Source organism: Abramis brama (assembly GCF_963993115.1).
Source record: "Abramis brama genome assembly, chromosome: 18".
In the NCBI taxonomy this organism is placed as follows: domain Eukaryota; kingdom Metazoa; phylum Chordata; class Actinopteri; order Cypriniformes; family Leuciscidae; genus Abramis; species Abramis brama.
In genome coordinates, this window is record NC_139980.1 from 34,708,959 (window position 1) to 34,728,339 (window position 19,381).

General features: G+C 35.4%; 2 protein-coding genes across 10 annotated transcripts in view; one reads left to right on the forward strand and one right to left on the reverse strand.

Annotated features, from left to right (window-relative positions):
• wasf1 (WASP family member 1) overlaps positions 1-731 on the reverse strand; it is a 50,928-nt gene extending 50,197 nt beyond the window's left edge. For all 9 annotated transcript variants that reach the window (XM_084090889.1, XM_084090890.1, XM_084090892.1 and 6 more), the window contains exon 1: positions 372-731. The gene's annotated coding sequence lies outside the window, so the exon portion shown is untranslated. The remainder of the gene's footprint in view (positions 1-371) is intronic.
• Positions 732-1,617: 886 nt separating this feature from the next.
• On the forward strand, positions 1,618-19,270 carry cdc40 (cell division cycle 40 homolog). The gene is made up of 15 exons (XM_084090901.1): positions 1,618-2,028; positions 2,182-2,268; positions 3,054-3,183; positions 4,936-5,022; positions 5,122-5,261; positions 6,177-6,273; positions 6,358-6,497; positions 7,241-7,315; positions 8,825-8,870; positions 11,266-11,367; positions 12,468-12,583; positions 13,208-13,341; positions 16,242-16,318; positions 17,249-17,393; positions 18,912-19,270. Exons 1-15 carry the CDS (start codon positions 1,846-1,848, stop codon positions 19,087-19,089), a joined length of 1,737 nt encoding a protein of 578 aa, XP_083947027.1. The 5' UTR covers positions 1,618-1,845; the 3' UTR covers positions 19,090-19,270.
• Positions 19,271-19,381: the final 111 nt, after the last annotated feature.

The window sequence follows — 19,381 nt, forward strand, 5'->3', positions numbered from 1 at the left end:
CCCTTCCCCCTTGAATGCATCAATCTTGAAACCTCAGGGCAGTGAGAAATAAGTCATCTTGTTATGCCTTCAATGCAAACAAACATAAGTTGCATGTAATATGTAATGCTCAAGCATTCAGGATGCCTTCGGCTGCATTATGCAAGTTATTTCACATGCATGCATAATTCAACCCACACCTGTCAACCAGTCCTGAATGGGGCCAAGCACAAGCAGTGTTGGTTTACACTGGCAATGCATCAGCCAGAGAAGATAAATACGAGAAGGAGAAAAAAAATGCAAATATGAACACTTTATTCCCATTATGCGTTTCTCTCATTTTAACAGCAAGGGCCAGAATGCAATCAACAAGCATGCATAAAATGTCATACCTGAATAAATGTAAGTACTTCTTATTATTCCATGTTTTTCCCAGGTATGCGGGTTATTCCTTAAAATATTCCTCTCTGTTCAGTCTCACGGTGTTCATTGCAGAAATACAGTACTGATATATACAGCTGGTTCGGATCCCGTTAAAAAGACTGGAGCTCGGGATCAGTCAACGCTGGAAATGGGATCCACAATGAACATTCATGCGTGTGTTCGTCAACAACGATCGGCTTAATTTCCCGTCACAGCATCTAATAATAGACATAAACGAGGCATAAACCCTTGTGAATCAAGGTTGTGCTCTTTTTCTGAGGAGAAGCGATGTTCTGGATGTCAGTGCGTGTGACTCCACCCCTCCGACTGCAGATGGTACGTCCCACTTTCTATTGTTGGAGCCACAAACGCTGCAACAAACCGCGCCCCGCCCACAGCGGGATCCTTGATCTGATTGGCCAATGCCATACACAGACCACACCCATCGGTCCGATCACTAATTGCAAATACAAACAACTTGTTTATCAACCAAAACAACTTAAATGTGTTGTATGTGATTTGTTTTGGGAAAAACACACCTACATATTACATGTTCCTACTAGTTGTGATACGAGAAATCTATGGAAGCCACATAACATAATTAAAAATATATATAAATAAATAAAATCATAATTAGGCTATGACATATAAAGTCAAAATTATGACATTCAAAGTCATAATTATGACACCCTTAGACGAAATTTTAATGGAAAAAGTCGAAGTTATGACATACTAACTCATAATTGTGACATAAATGTCATGAAAACGTCATAATTGTGACATAGAAAGGCATAATTTCTTCTTTTTATGTAATAATATCGACAATGCTTGCACTTGCACAATCTTCTTATTTTAACCAGTGAAACTTTGCAACATATTAATTGTATATTATGTATAAATATTTCCCTTTTTATAGCACATAGTATAAGTGAGTAACAAAGACATATTTTATACAACTCTGTATGTGTAGTGAGAATCCGTATAATCTTAGTATAATTTAGATACTATTCTTTTTTTTTAATTCGTTTTATTTAAATTTTACTTAAAGTTTTGTTAATTTTTTTAAATATACCTATTGACGTTTTTTTATTATTTTTTTATTTCAAGTAACACAATTTTTATGGTTTTAGTTTTAGGTAACTATAATAATAACCCTGGTGATAATAAACTAAAACATAAGCGCATTACAAAATGCGCGTGTACGTCGCAATGCGCGCTCTTGTAAGCTGTTGTCCTAAAAGATACAACATCTAACTTACTGCACTACAACTGCGCCCGCTTTACATTCCATTTCAGATGTATAAAATTAATACGCTTATAATATAATATTAAGTATAGACATATGGTTTAAGAATCTTTTAAAAAAAATCAGACTATTTAAGATATTTTTAAACAAATATTCATCTTTGAGGACCCTCTGACGAAAGACCAACAACATCCAAGATGGCGGCGACAGAGAGTGGCCTCGTTTCGTACGGCAGCGACTCAGATTCGGAAAATGAGTCAGAATCCCGTATTAGTCCACAGAAAGTCGAACCAGACTCGATCGCGCATCTTCAGCCTTTAAAATCCGACAGTATAATGACTTTAGCCCTTCTGAACTCAGCGCCCGAGGTCGCCGTGAAGGTAAACAAGAAACGCGCGGGTCACAGTCACTAACGGAGCCTCGGTTGATTTGGAGGAAAACCAGTCGAGTCAAATGTGGTTAATGTTCTTAGATCTGATGCCTGGTCGCTTAATAACAGGTGAAACAATGTTTTCTGTTTTTGTCTTTTCCAGGAAGATGTTGAGACCGGTGTGCATCTTGATCCAGCACTCAAAGAAGTCACGTACAACCCTACATTTGAAACTATGTTTGCTCCAGAGGTGAATACAGATGTTTGTCAAGATTGATGGAAGAATATTGTGCATTTCAAATATTATGTGCAATATATCAGGCGTGTTCAGTCGCTTTATATGCCTCAGACTCCCAAATGTGATCACACTTGTTGTGTGAGAAACCCCATGCTAAAGTTATCTTTATGAACGCCTAGTTCAGTATAAATCTAAAATTAGTTCCTATTATGTTACATTATTATATATGTTGTTCTACTCACTATAGTAGTGTACTGTTGAATCAATTATTTGTTTATTTAACTTTGATGCAATTTTAATCTTTTTGTGTTGTTTAGTTTGCTTAATAGATTATAAACGGTTTTATTTTGATCACATTTTAATCCACTTATTTTAATCAAATTTACTTGCATTTTACAGTTTTCCTAGACTAGATTTATAGTATAAATCTAAAATTAATGTCTATTAAGTTTCCTCATTATGTATATTTTTTCTACCCGCTATATTAATGTACCATTATTTGTATTTAATCAATTCTGGTTTAACGGTGCAGGATTCATCAGTGCATGTTGCTGTAAATGTACCTCTAAAAGTCAAAATTTAAATAAGAAAAATGTAAGAACACTAAATATGATCATTTGTGACTCATTCCTAATAATATTAACCAATAATATAACAGCCTACTTTTCAGAAGCCAGTCCAATTCACTTTATTAAATCAAAACTTTAAATTGTTAATGTACAAAAATGCATTGGAAGAAAAATCAGATATGACCACCATCTTATTATCTTAATTGTCTCCTTCTCATCTCATTCCAGTTTGGACCGGCGAACCCGTTCAGATCGCAGCAGATGGCGGCTCCGAGAAACATGCTGTCGGGTTACGCTGAACCGGCTCACGTCAACGACTTCATGTTCGAGCAGCAGAGGAGAACCTTCTCTACGTTCGGTGAGAGAGAGGCTTGCTACGATTACATCACTTGCCCACCGCAGCACTGCCCCCCCACCGTAGATTTTATTTTTAATAAAATCATTTAGTTCAGTTAGAGAACAGACACTACAATTAAAAACTGAACGTGTCTGCTTAAAGGGGTGATGAACTGAGAAATCAGTTTTCCTTGAGCTTTTGACATAAGAGGTCATCAGACTATTGGCGCTTTTCCACTGCATGGTACGGTACGGCTCGCTTCGGCTCGCTTTAAATGTTACCACCTCTGTTGAGGTTCCAAGCGTACCGTACCGATACTAAAATGTGATGTGAAAACACTGCAGATCACTGATTGGTCAGACAGAATCATCACTACCAGCGTCATTGTATTTACGACACGAGACACTAAACCCGCTAGATTTAAATAGCCAGTAGACAACAGCCAACGCTGTAGCGCCTGTTTTAAAAGTATTTGCTTTAAAAAAAAAAAAAAAAGAGTATAAACTTCAAAAAAAGAAATGGCTGAATCGTGGTCAGTGGACGAGGTGCAGACGTTCCTCTCGTTGGTTGCCGAGGAGTGGATGGGGAAACACGGAATGAAAAATTCGCATTTAATATGATGATGTCATGGCAGTAGAGACGGCAACTATAACGATCAGTCCCACCCACTTTGAAGCGGTACTAACTGCAGTGGAAAAGCAACCGAGCTAAAGCGAACCGAACCGTGCCGTACCGAGTCGAGTCGTACCACGCAGTGGAAAAGCGAAGCGAGCCGAACCGTTCCGCGCCGAGTCGAACCGTACCGAGCCGATCCGAGCCGTACCACGCAGTGGAAAAGCGCCATATAAGAATGTCCTGTAAGTTTCAGAACTGAAAACTTCCTTGTTAGTCCAATAAAAGCTGTTATTGACACCAGGCACAGCGAACGACAGGTACTTCAAAGGGTGTCAAACCCCGCCTCCACAGAAGAAGATCAACGCCTACTTCAACACTGCCGGTTTAGCCCCGCCCACCGATTCACGCATTACATAAAACTCATTATAATATGCAAAATTGTTATCCAATCATAGCAGTGGCCATTTACTTCCAAGTTTTCAATGCGACACGCCCATAAAAACCGTTTCAGGAGCTAGGCTCAAAACCAGGGTAGAAAATAGCCTATTACTTATTCATTTTGACGATTTTGAATGTAAAAACCAAGCAAACGTCATAAGTGTACCTCAGACAACAATATAAAAAAATTAAAAAAAGCCAGTTCATGACCCCTTTAATAAATTGTGAGCTGAACGAGAGTCGCAGCACAGATCAGCTGTTTCATTAATCACGAGAGCGAGGAACTGACTGACAAGATGGTGGAATATTTGGTGTAAAAGCGCCTATTTAAGCAAATTTGTCATTGTACTGTATTGTTGTAGTGTTTTGCATTAAGAATAATAGGATAATGAACTCACCGTTCAAGCAATCCAACCCCGAATTGACGCTAATTTGAAAGCGAAACTAAAATGCGCACGTGTTCATTACTATGGAGAAACGCTCGCTCTGCGCCGCACCATTATGAATGCCCATGCGGACGTGCGCATTTTACCTTAGCCTTCGGATTAGTGCTTTAAAAGCCCCCGCCGGTATTACCGGTGTATCACACGTCGATTAACAGATCATGGGAAAATATCCTCACCGTCACATCTCTAGTGAGAGATATACGTCGATCTCGCTTGTGTAGCTTCCGTATTCATGCCATAGAATCAAACCAAACGTGTGTGTTTGATGGGTCAGGTTACGCTCTGGACCCGTCGGTGGACACCAGTCAGGTCTCGTCCAGCAGCTACATCGGAGCCATAGAAGAAGCCGAGAAAAACAAAGGTGAGATTCACGTCATTCACGAAATCTGACATCTGATCATTTCATGTTCCATCTCTCGTTCCTGCTCATGCTAGTCATAATTAATGCTGTCATTACTAGGGCTGACGGTGTTTGAGACGGGACCAAAGAAGGCTGAGAAGAGGAGGAAGGTGAAGGGAGGAGATGCGTCGGATATCGACTGCTTTCTGGGCCCTTGGGCGAAATACCAGGATGAGAAAGAAGTGGCCAAACCCTCTGAGGTGAGACGGTGTTCAACAGGTTCAGTTTATGATCAGATGATCAGGGTTTGAACGAACTTTCATTCACCAGACAATTTGGCAACTCAATTTTTAAGTTACCGGCCATTCAGAACTTCTACTAGCCGGGAAAAAAAGAGAAAAAATGAACCAGATTAACTACGTCACAGTTTACATATATAAATAATTATTAAATTTGCTGATTTTTACCCACATTTGGCGGGTGTTAATTTTAAACACTGAAGATGATGAATACTAAACCATTAATCATATTGTTATCAAGATTTCTGCTTCTCTGGCTTGTGCTGCAACTAAATTATTATCGTTGACTAAAACTTTTAAAAACCATTCAGTTAATTAAAATAAAGCTAAAATAAAATATAAGTATTAGTTAAAAAAAGGTTGAAATGTTGCCTTGGCAATAAACTAAGTTGAAAAAAGTTGAAGCACTAAAATTAATAACTGGTAATAAATAAAACTAACTGAAATAAAAATAAACCCAAATTGCAATATTTAAAAAGAAAAAAAATAAAATAAAAAGAAGAAGAAGAAAAACACAATGAAATGATTATAAATTAAACTAAAATTAACATAACAAAAAATATAATTATATAAAAATAAAAAAACTGCTTTTGTATGCAAGGAGGTGGTGAAATTGCTAAGATTACAGTATTTAAAAAGTGTTAAAACTGTGTTATTATAGAAAAATACAAGGATTTAATATATTATAGATTTAAAGGATTTTAATATATATATATTATTATTATTGTGCAACAATACATATGTGCAGTGCACATAAACATGGTATCGTATCAGATATAAAACATCATTATCGGTTGATCTATAGTTAAAAAACTAGTCAGATTGGCCTTTAATGTGTGTTCTAGACTAACCCTTGTCCTCATGTTTGACTGACAGGATGAGCAGAAAGAGCTGGACGAGATCACAGCCAAGAGACAGAAGAGAGGCAAGAATGAAGAAGAAGCTCCAGCGGAGGAGAAGACCATCCTTCACAGTACGACACGCCACCATGACACCACACACACTCGATTAAACGTGTGCTGATCTGCTCTTTAACCCCGTCTCTCTCTCACTGCAGTTAAAGACGCGTATGATTACCAGGGCCGCTCGTACCTGCACATTCCTCAGGACGTGGGCATCAACCTGCGCTCGCCAGACATCCCGGACAAATGCTACCTTCCCAAGAAACAGCTGCACGTGTGGACCGGACACACCAAGGTGAAGCGGCAGCTGTGTGTGTGTGTGTGTGTGTGTGTGTGTGTGTGTAGGAGGGCTGCACAATATGTGACCCTGCACCACAAAACCAGTCACATGGGTCATTTAAAAAAAAATTTGAGATGTATACATAATCTGAAAGCTGAATAAATAAGCTTTCCATTGATGTGTGGTTTGTTAGGATTGGACAATATTTGGCCGAGATACAACTATTGAAAATCTGGAATCTGAGGGTGCAAAAAAATTGAAACATTGAGAAAATCTCCTTTAAAGTTGTTCATTTATGTTGGCGATTGTGCTGCATTCACTCACAAAAATACATGTTTTATATATTTATGGTAGGAAATTTACAAAATATCTTCATGGAACATGATCTTTACTTAATATCCTCATGATTTTTGGCATAAAAGAAAAATCGATAATTTTGACCCATATAATGTATTGTTGGCTATTGCCTCAAATATACCCGTGCGACTCGAGACTGGTTTTGGGATCCAGGGTCACGTGTATCGAAATATCACATGTATATATCACGATATGCGGATCGCAACGGCTGGCAATAACAAAAGACAGAGAAAATCACTCGCAGTGGTTTAAAGTCATATTGAAATAATCACAAAGGAATCGAAATTTTAATTTTATAACAAGTATCTGATTCCAGAGCTGGAATTGCTTTCCGGTTCCCAACACTGACTCTGTGTTCTGGTTTGGTGTGTGTTCACACACACGGTCTCTGGTGTGTGCAGGGCGTCAGTGCGATCCGTCTGTTCCCGGCGTCTGGGCATCTGCTGCTGTCCTGCTCCATGGACTGTAAGATCAAGGTGAGATCTGCATTTAAACACACTTCTCATGTCCGTGTGTGTGTGTGTGTGTGTGTGTGTGTGTGAGGAGACGAGTGGGTAGTTGAAAGGTCAAGCAGTGTTGTGTAAAACTGCTCTACACTTCAGCCAATGTTTTTGTCTGATGCTTGAATACTAGTTATAACAACAACAATATTAATAGATGTTAGATTAACAATTATTGAGGATAATAATAAGAATACATAACATCATGTTTTTTTAAAATAATAATAGAATAGAATAGAATAGTTAATAATAATAATAATTATCATTATTATATAGAAATAAGAAATTAAAACAGTCTGTTAAAATAAAACAAAATAATAATAATTATTATTATGCAACAACATACTATTCTAACAGACTGTTTTTAAATTAATTATTCATTAATATAATAAAATTGAATAATAATTATTATTATTATTATTATACAAAATACAAGAATTTAAAACAAAAATATTATTATGCAACAATAATTAATATAAATTAATAGAATAATTAATCTTAAAATGAATATTAATATAATAATAAAATTAATAATTCTGTTTTTTCAATATTATTATTATTATTATTATTATAAATATAATTAAAAACAATATTAATATAGTTATAATTAATATTATTATACAAAAATACAAGAATTTAAAACAGTCCGTTAAAATAAAAACAAAATAATAATACTTACTGTGCAACAATAATAATTTAAAACAGTCTTTTAGAGTATTATAATATTAATAATAAAATTATGATTAATATATTATATTAATATGATTATAATAATTGTAATAATAAATAACAATTAATATTGTTGTTATTTATTAATATAATAATAATAATAATAATCAGAAATAACTTTTAACTATTATTATTAATAGAATAATATTAATATAATTCTTATACAAAATGCAAAAAAATGTAACGGTATGTTAAATTAAGAACAAAATAATGGCTAACAACACTAATTTAAAACAGTCTGTTCGAATATTAAAATATTAATAAAATTCATACTAAAATTAATTATATTTATAATAATGTATAATAATAAATTATAATATTTAATATATATAATGATAATTTAATATATTAATAATAAATAATACATTTATAATAATTATTAATATTATAATTATGCAAAATACAAGAATTTAAAACAGTCTGTTCCAGTACATCTGTATAATCATAATAATAATGGCATTATTATTGATATGTCAGTTGTTATTATTATTATGCAAGCAATTTTATGACCAGTTTACAAATATATTTAAATGAAGTGTTGATAGAGAGACCCAGATGGAGTGTTTTACTCCTAATCTCCTGATTCGTTAAACGCGCGCACATAAAGCATCAGATGTGAAGAACTTCAAATGAGTTCTGACCATCCGCATCATCTGAAAGATAATCGTCTTGTACGCTGATTAGTGTTTGATCATAATGAACAGTGTGTGGTGTGTTCTCTGTGTGTGCTGATGTTGTGTTTGTGTTTTTCTGTAGTTGTGGGAGGTGTATAACGAGAGGAGATGTGCGCGGACGTTTATCGGTGAGTGTGTGTGTGTGTGTGATCTCTTCTCACACAGGGTTTTGATGAACTCTCAGCGCTGTCGTGATTGACTGATGTGCTTTAATTACTCTGAGACGTGATTAATGGAGGAAAGCACAGGCTGGATTCTCCAGTGTCTCGACTCGTTCATCAAGCGCTGGAAGACATTCATGAGTTCAGATCACAGAAGCTGCTCTCTCTCGCCGTGTTTAATTCAGTCAGATTCATCAATTAACCCATGTTTCTGGACACAATCAGAAAATAAGCTTTTCTTTTTTCTAGTTATTGAATAATAATAATTCAAATCATATTAGTAATATTAATAATAATAATAATAATAATTATTATTATTATTATTATATGAGAATTTTAAAAATGCTGAGTTAAACATAATAATCCTAATAATACAAATGATAGTATTTTATATAATATTATTCTAAAAAATTATTAAATTTTTGCATAATAATTTTTTTAATATGTAAAAATTTGAATGAATAGTTATATTAATAATATTATATTTAATATATATAACTTAAATAATAAGAATTAAAAAAAATTACAATAATTTAAAACAGTCTGTTAGGATAATATATTATTAATATAATTCATAAAACAGTATAATAATCATTATTATTATTGTTATTATACTTTTTTCTTCTGACAGTTTTAAACATTTTTCTAATACTAACAATAATAATAATGCAAAATACAATAATTTAAAACAATCTGTTAGAGTAATATAATATTCATATAAATCAGTATTATAATTTATTATTGTTGTTATACTGTTATACTGTTTTAAACATTTTCTGATTCTTATTTTTAAATTCTTATATAATCCGTATATATCATTAATAATAGCACTATTAATATAATAATTATTATTATTATTTTAACAAAACTACAATAATTTAACGGTTAGAATAAAATAATTACATTATAATTAAAAATATTGTTAAAAATATAACAAAATTTTATTGTTGTTATACTGTTTTAATCTGACAGTTTTAAACAATTTCTCATTTTATTTTAATCATCACAATAGTTAATATATTTAAAGGCACAATATGTAACTTTTTTGCTTTAAAAATAGCAAAAATCACTATATCTATGTTATATGTTTTTTTTTAGTTGTGTACTTACATTATCCCGACTGTTTCCAACAACTTTCAAACCAGGAGAAATTTGTAATTTAATTCGAGAAACGTCCCGTTTCTTTATTTCCGTTTTGTCGCTGCCAATCCGCGTTGTCCCTGGTTTCCGCTCGTGCTGCCATGGCAACCAGAGCTATGAACCAGAGCAGTCTGATAGTAACCAAGGCGACTGACGCAGACAACTTTGTAGTTCGCAATGTCTATTTGCACGCTGTTGTTGTTTCGTTCAAACATTATGGACCATGGCAAGCAGACTTTGGATAAAAAAGGAGAACTAAAACGAGAATCAATATCAGCGCGGTGTTTTCGAGATGCCGAGAGCTCCCATAGACAGTATATAAACGAGAGCTTCACGTCCGAGACTTCGACCGCTCCTACATGTACTTTATTAAACAGGTGAGCACATTTACATAAAACTAATCAATGTTATATAGTTCAACAATGATAAAATGTCAGAATATGATCTGTATGTTATTCTAATGTTGATCTAGTTTACTGCTAGTCTCATACAGACAGACTAACACATACATTTCAACACATTCAAATGCAGTTTAGTGTGATAGTGTAATGTTAGACCAAGTGAAACAGCGCTGCGTTACCTCACAAGTTTAATTTGTCTAATAAACTGACCTGTGAGTAGTAATTCTGCGTGTAGTTCGGTAGAATGAAATGTCCATATTCCTTTTATATCCGCGGGACTCGCGTCGCGTGTGGAGCTGATAGCTGTCTCTTAGCAATCCTGAACTGCTTCATATCACAGTCATGATAAAAACATTGATGTATTCACTCATCCATAAACATTATTAGATCGGTCGGCTTGACGTTGACGACAAGATCCATAATTCTTAGCAAATGTTGCGTCATCAAACTACGCCTTTGTTATTGTAAAGAGGTTAGCGACCCCTAGCGGCGAAAAAAATTACATACTGTACGTTTAATAATATTATAATTAATAATAATTATGTCAATAAGAATATTTATAATTAATAAATATTACTGTCAACAATAATTATTCTAATAATTAATAATTATTACAGTTATATATTGTTATGCCCTAAACGTTTGAGTTAGTAGAACATGTAGAGTATTAGAGTGACTGTAGACGCTGGTCGTTAATGGCGGCTGTCACTCGTCTCGTTCTGTCTAGTTCGCTTCAGACGCTCTGTGTGTGTGTCTCACTTCTCAAAGCACATGTCATGTGTCATATATACTGTGTAATCTTTGAGTGTGTGTGTGTGTAGGTCACAGTAAAGCTGTGCGTGACGTCTGCTTCAACAACACCGGCACACAGTTCCTCAGTGCCGCCTACGACAGATACATCAAACTCTGGGATACAGAGACCGGTGAGAGTTTAACCCACACACACACACACACACACACACACACACACACACACACACACACACACACACACACACACACACACAAACACAAACAGGATTCAAGACAAGACCTTTTTTATTTGGCATGTCCAACACTGAATCAGTTTAGTTTGCATGTCTAATGCAGTTTATTCATTGCGTTCATGAGTCCGTTTTATTTTTTTCTTCCAAATTCTGTTTTTTCTGTTTACATTTTCTGAACTCCGTTTAATGGTTAATAATGTTAGTAATGCAAAAGCAAATCGAATTATTTGTTAGGATAATATATTATTAATATAAATCATAAAAGTATAATTATTTTAAATAATAATAATTTACTTTTTTCTTCTGACAGTTCTAAATATTTTTCTAATTCTTATATATTAATTATAATAATAATAATAATTATTATTATTATTATTATTATTATTATTTAAAAATACAATAATTTAAAACAGTATGTTAAGGTAATATAATATTAAACATTTCTGATTTTCTGATTTTTTAATTCTTATATAATAATCCTTATATATTAATAATAGCAGTATTCATGTAATAATAATAGTTATTATTATGCAAAAATACAATTTAAATATGTTAGAATTTAATGTTTTAAATTATTCTTATTTGACATTCTTTTGTTTATTAAATTTAATTTATTAATTTATTTATTTATTTTTTACAATAATCTGGCCTTGTGAAATGTTTAGTTTTTTCAGAAATTCTGTGTTGTGTATTTAAATTTTTCTGGCATTCAAATGAAAGCATAAAACATTAATTTTAAAATATAATAATAATAACTTATTTTTATTATTAGTGTTAGTTTATTATTGCATATCTAAATTCTACCGTACAAAAGTAAAATGTTTTTTTTCTGTCACAATTTCTTGAAGTTAAACCGGACTTTTATTTTGCCGTGTTGCCGGGAAGACCTTTGAGTTCCTGTGTGTTTATGATCTGATGATGGTCATGAGTGTTCACGAGTGTTTAGTCCTGTGGAGTCTCTCTCTGCTCCTCCACTAGTGTGGATCATCTCGAGCACTCGAGCTCATAGTGAGTGACACTAACCCGTCATCTTCCAGGAAAGTGCATCGCTCCCTTCACCAACAAGAAGGTTCCCTACTGCGTGAAGTTCAACCCCGATGAGGAGAAGCAGAACCTGTTCGTTGCCGGGATGTCGGACAAGAAGATCGTCCAGGTCTGAGTCTTTGAACTTTCTATTCATCAAAGAATTGACTTTGTATTTCAGATTATATATTTATGTAAAGGTGCATTGTGTAATATTTAGGAGGATCTGTTGACAGGAGTGCAATATCATATTCATATCTATGTTTTCAGTGGTGTATCAAGACCTTACATAATGAACCGTTGTGTGTTTATTAGCTTAGAATGAGCATTTCTCTCTACACACACCGCGGGTCCGCTTACATCGACATGTTTCTACAGTGGCCCTGAACGGACAAACGTGTTTCATCACTGTGTTGTTCTTCACGCGAGCTAAAGTCAGCGAATAAAACACTGACACAATGATGAACAAGTAACAATAATATTCGCAATAACATCGTTTTACTGAATAATTAAGTAAACCTAAACCTCACTGCTTAACTGGCTACTCTCTGCTGTCTCAGACGACGACATCACTTCCTCTCGCCTAGCGTAACTTCTGTTGGGTGCAATTCACAACCTCACCACTAGATGCCGCTAAAAATTACACACTGCACCTTTAATGGTTATTGTGGTTTTGAATCAGTACTGAAGGTTACTGATGGTTTCTGACGCCGGGTGGCGAGTGTGTGAAGGCTGATGAGTGTGTGTGTTGCAGTGGGACATCCGCACCCGTGAGGTGGTTCAGGAGTACGACAGGCATCTGGGAGCCGTCAACACCATCACCTTCGTGGACGAGAACCGGCGCTTCGTCAGCACCTCCGACGACAAGAGTCTGCGCGTGTGGGAGTGGTGAGGAGGCGCTTCTCTCACTCACGGTTAATGGGGGGTTTCGGCTCTTGATGAGAAGGAAGCTGTTGCTCTCTCAGGTTTTAGAGAGAAATCGGTTTAATTCTCATGAAAATAGTGTCGTAAAGGGGTCATCCGATGCAAAATTCACTTTTATATGGTGTTTGCATATAAATGTGTCTTTGAAGTGAGTGGACACAGCCACCACACCATGAGAGAAATCCATTCACTTCTTTTTAATATTTTTTATTTTTTCCTCAAAAAGTCTCTCAATAATCTGGCCGTTTGCATTTTCTGAGCAATGTGATGTCATGCACCGAAACGGGTTTTTGAGGAGGTAAAAGGGTGTTTTACACAACCATTGAGGAATTTTATCCAAAGTATGTTACAAACTTTACATGAACACCCTAGAGAATCACACCAGCTTGTGGAAAATGGGCATCTCGATTCGATTCGATTCCGATTCAGATGATAAAATGATTATCGATGCATCTTTTTTCTATACAGATTTTCTTTTCTTTTTTCACTGTGTGACTACTTGGTACTTTTAAAGCAAAGTATATTGATCCATAGTGAATTTACTTCCATAATATTTTATTAATGAAACAAATGGAAGTGATTTGGCAATAAATGTTGCGATGGAGTTTGTAATGCGCTTTGGCTTTCCCGAGTTGGGGTGAAGCTTCTGAGGTTGTCCTGGTTTGCACGTCAGCGCTCTTTGATCTGACATGTGTGGTTTACCAAATTTGAATGCTTTCACTTGGATCTCGCTGCGATATTATTAATTCTGCAGTGAATTCAGACGCTCTCTCACTGGATCTCCCAGCGCTGTGTAAGAACAGTGTCGTGTGATTGAGATCGGCCCACGAGTAAACCTGTTCTGAGCTCGCGCTGCGCTAAACCAATAGCGCGGTTTCTTTTCACTTTCATTCGTTTGCCGTTTGATGTGTCTCGTATGTAACAGCTCTTATCAATTGAGCGTTCGCAAAGACCCGCCCCCTTTAGTTACTGTTGCTATGTCCGACAAGCCACGCCTCTCTCACACACACCATGTTCTCACGCAGTGAAACACACACACCGTGGAGCAGAGAGGACACTTGACACACAGGACAGACCAGGGTACTTTTGATATGAAACAAAGTCTCATCTTTCAAATTTGGTCATTTTTTAAAGAAATGTAAACAATAAATACGGTTGATTGACTTGAAGCTCGTGAGGCGTAATGTCGACTTTCATCTGAGTATTCTCAGCGCATCAGCGGTTTCAGGCTCAGAGAGGCTGTTCTGAGGTCAGCTGTGCCCGAGTGCGCTGGTGACGCTGTGCTCTCGTTCTCTCATGCGGAGAGTTATTCTGGGACACTCGTGCCGTCTTCAGGGACTTCTCTTCTCCTGCCTCAGGTGTCAGTGCTCCAGTTAGAGGAGCGTTCTCTGTAGGAGATCCGGGTTACAGTGCTCAAACACATCACTGTGTGTGTGTGTGAGAGAGAGTGATGGGTTACAGTGCTCAAACACATCACTGTGTGTGTGTGTGTGTGTGTGATGGGTTACAGTGCTCAAACACATCACTGTGTGTGTGTGTGTGTGTGTGATGGGTTACAGTGCTCAAACACATCACTGTGTGTGTGTGTGTGTGTGTGATGGGTTACAGTGCTCAAACACATCACTGTGTGTGTGTGTGTGTGTGTGATGGGTTACAGTGCTCAAACACATCACTGTGTGTGTGTGTGTGTGTGTGTGTGTGTGAGAGAGAGTGATGGGTTACAGTGCTCAAACACATCACTGTGTGTGTGTGTGTGTGTGTGATGGGTTACAGTGCTCAAACACATCACTGTGTGTGTGTGTGTGTGTGTGTGTGAGAGAGTGATGGGTTACAGTGCTCAAACACATCACTGTGTGTGTGTGTGTGTGTGTGATGGGTTACAGTGCTCAAACACATCACTGTGTGTGTGTGTGTGTGTGTGTGTGTGTGTGTGTGTGTGTGTGTGAGAGAGTGATGGGTTACAGTGCTCAAACACATCACTGTGTGTGTGTGTGTGTGTGTGATGGGTTACAGTGCTCAAACACATCACTGTGTGTGTGTGTGTGTGTGAGAGAGTGATGGGTTACAGTGCTCAAACACATCACTGTGTGTGTGTGTGTGTGTGAGAGAGTGATGGGTTACAGTGCTCAAACACATCACTGTGTGTGTGTGTGTGTGTGAGAGAGTGATGGGTTACAGTGCTCAAACACATCACTGTGTGTGTGTGTGTGTGTGTGTGTGTGATGGGTTACAGTGCTCAAACACATCACTGTGTGTGTGTGTGTGATGGGTTACAGTGCTCAAACACATCGGTGTGTGTGTGTGTGTATTTTCCTCAAGAAAAATGTATTATTAATGATAAACGGTTGTGCTGCTTCATATTTGTGGAAACCAAGATACATTTTATTTTTTATTTTTCAAGATTCTTCGAATAGGTTTAAAAAAAACAGCATTTATTTGAAATAGAATCTTTTTAATATAAATGTCTTTACTGTCACTTTTGATGAATAAAGGTTATATATATATAGGTATATATATATATAACTGAAATATAAAGCAATACAACTGTTTTCAACATTGATAATCATAAATGTTTTTCGAGCATCAAATCATCATATTAGAGTGATTTCTGAAGGATCATGTGACACTGAAGACTGAAAATTCAGCTTTGATCACAGGAATAAATTACACTTTACTATATATTCACATAGAAAACAGTTACTTTAATTGTAAAAATATTTAGCATTTTTTTTACTGTATTTATGATCCAAATAAACAGCCTTGGTGAGCAATAAGAGACATCTTTCAAAAACATTAAAAATCAAAATTTTTAAACACAAAGCTGTGCTTGATTGTACTTTGATGTGCATTTCCTCTTTCTTCAGGGATATTCCTGTGGACTTTAAATACATCGCTGAGCCCAGTATGCACTCGATGCCCGCGGTCACGCTGTCGCCCAACGGTGAGTGACATCACACGTGTCATGTGACTCTCCCTGCCGCTCAGATCACTTGCTCTCCGAGACTCCCTCAAACACAGACATGAAGACAACCCTTGTTTTCACGTCCTCTCTCGGAGTCAAACGTAAAACTACATTAGTGTTTTGATCATGTTTTAAATTAGCAAGGTTAAAAAATGCATCATTAAATAATTTCTATTGAACTTTGATTGGATTAATTTAACATAAAAGAGACCTTCATAAACACAACAGAACAAAGATGCATATGAAATAAACAGTGCTTTTCAGGTACAGAAATAAAGTTATCAAATGCAAAATAGATTCTTCACTGTATAAATAAACATTAATCCTTATTAAAGCTACAAAAGTTATTCAGTCCAGAGTAGAGAACGATTTTATCTTTTGTTGATTAACATTAAAACATCAGGATTATTAGGCCGCTGTCCCTTTAAGAGCGAATTCACAAATCCAATATACTGATACACAAGCGTTTTATTTCTCAACTGTTTACGTTAATTTAATACATAACCGACTGTGTTCACATGGATACTCACCAAGACGGGCATTTTGATATAATTTTGTGTGAAATAGAACTCGAGGATTCGGTATTTGTGCGCTTTTTGTCGGCTTAAAAACACATGCAATGGATAAACTCGTGTCAATCAGTCCTGCTGTATTTTGTACAGATTTTATTTTGTATTTAATTGTTTTACCCAGAGAAAAACGTTGGATTATACAACAAACATTACACAAACATAATATGCCGCTAAATTCTGTTTGTATATGTTTGATTATACAACAAACATGATATGCCGATAAATACGGCGGCCGATATATGGGTTCATCTCTATACTGTAATGATTCGGTGCTTTCCCCGATGTTTCGTTCCTCATGTGTCCTGTAACTGACGACCTGTGTTTGTGCTGATCTCAGGGAAGTGGCTGGCCTGTCAGTCCATGGACAATCAGATCCTGATCTTTGGAGCTCAGAACCGGTTCCGTCTCAACAAGAAGAAGATCTTCAAGGGTCACATGGTGGCGGGATACGCCTGTCAGGTGGACTTCTCCCCGGACATGAGGTGAATGTTCAGATGGAGCTTCAAGCAGCCGAAACGTATTCTTTAAAGCAAAGCTGGTTTAGTGGTAAAACAGCTGTAGCTTAAAGACAGATGTGTGTAGATGAGATGGTCTCACTCAGGTCCAGTGTGCCCTACTTCTGATAAAAAATGTTGATTTTTAAAATGCAAAAAAATTTACTTGCTTTTTTTGTTTGTAATAAAAGCCCCAGGTTTAAATGTACTTGTTTGTAGGGCCACACAATTTGGCAATTTTTTTTTTGATATATTATGAATTTTTAATAATAATAATTTTCTAAATAAAATATTAATATTTTATTGAAAACAAATTAAGAAATATTACTTTTGTACTATTTCACTTTAAAATAAAAGTATTTAAGTAAAATAATATAATTTTTAAATTACAGTACATCTGTAAAATTACAATTAATAATTATGCTATTATTATTATTATTATTATTAATAAATAAAAATGTTTTATTTCAAACAAATTAAGTTATAATTTATATTTATAAATAATAGTTACAAATAAGTATTACTGTTGGACAATTTCACTGTAGAATAAATATTAAATAAATGTACAGTACAGCTGTAAAATTACAATCAATTATGATTTTATTATAATTACTACTAAATACAAATATTTATTTAAAACAGAAATATTAATTTTGTACTATTTCACTATAAAAAAGTATTTAAGAAAAAATATATAATTTCAATTTACAGAACAGCTGTAAAATTACAATGAATAATTATGATTTTATTGTTATTACTAAATGAAAATTATTTTTTATTTAAAACAAATTTAGAAATATTACTGTTGCACTAGTTCACTGTAACAAAAGTATTTAAGAAAAATGTAATGTGTACCATGGAGCTTTAATCTTGGCAGGGCCGTTTAAAGTTTCTCTTTTTTCTTTAATAAACAGCCAGTTTATAACTTTAGCCACATTGTGATTGAATTGATGATATAAATGTTAAAGCTTTAATATCATTTTTGTTCTTTTTAGTGAAAATCATTGTGGAAAATATGCCTTGATGATTTAATCTAGATTGTTTATTAGGGCTGCGCGATATTGAAGAAAATAATGCGATATTTGATATGCGATACGATAATGCTTAAAGTGAGTAAAATAAACGTAAAGGTTTCAGGTTATCCTACATTAGGGTTATTTAATAACAGAAACTGAATAATCAAATGTAAAAATAAAACCCTGCTTAGTTTTCACTGTATGAATTAAATATATCCTGATTCTTATTAAAGCTGCAAAAGTTATTCATTCAAGAGTGAGTGATTTTCTCTTCGTCTTCTGTTCATGACGGCAGTTATTGCAAGCCGTTGCGATATGCATATCACGATAAATACATTTGCGATATTTCGATATATTGTGCAGCCCTATTGTTTATACATTTTTTAATGTATGGCTGTGATGACCTCATTAAGCCGTTTCAGAGCGAGTGCATAAATATGGAGGTATATTTCGGATGATTTTGATCGTGTCTTTGACTGGTTCTCTGCAGTTATGTGGTTTCCGGTGATGCCGACGGGAAGCTGAACATCTGGGACTGGAAGACGACCAAACTCTACCATCGGATCAAGGCGCACGATAAGGTGTGTATCAGCGCGCTCTGGCACCCTCACGAGACGTCCAAGGTCATCACCTGTGGCTGGGACGGGCTGATCAAACTCTGGGACTGAGGAGAACACACGCACAACACTTCCTGTCCTCACGAGCTGTTCGTACGGGTGTTATCGGGCTGGTATCCAGTCCCTCAAGACACACGCCACAGACTTTCAGCTCATGCTTTTTTTGTTTTTTAATGAATGAAACCATGTCTCACATTCTCTCTTTTTGAAGATAATAAATGTCTCTCGTTTAGTTTCTGCTGTCTGTGTGTTTTGGTGGCTGCGTGATATTTATATCTAGACTAGTGCGCTTGTAGCCTGGGAAAACCCAGACAACTTCCGGCAAATTTAGATTTGCTCTGCA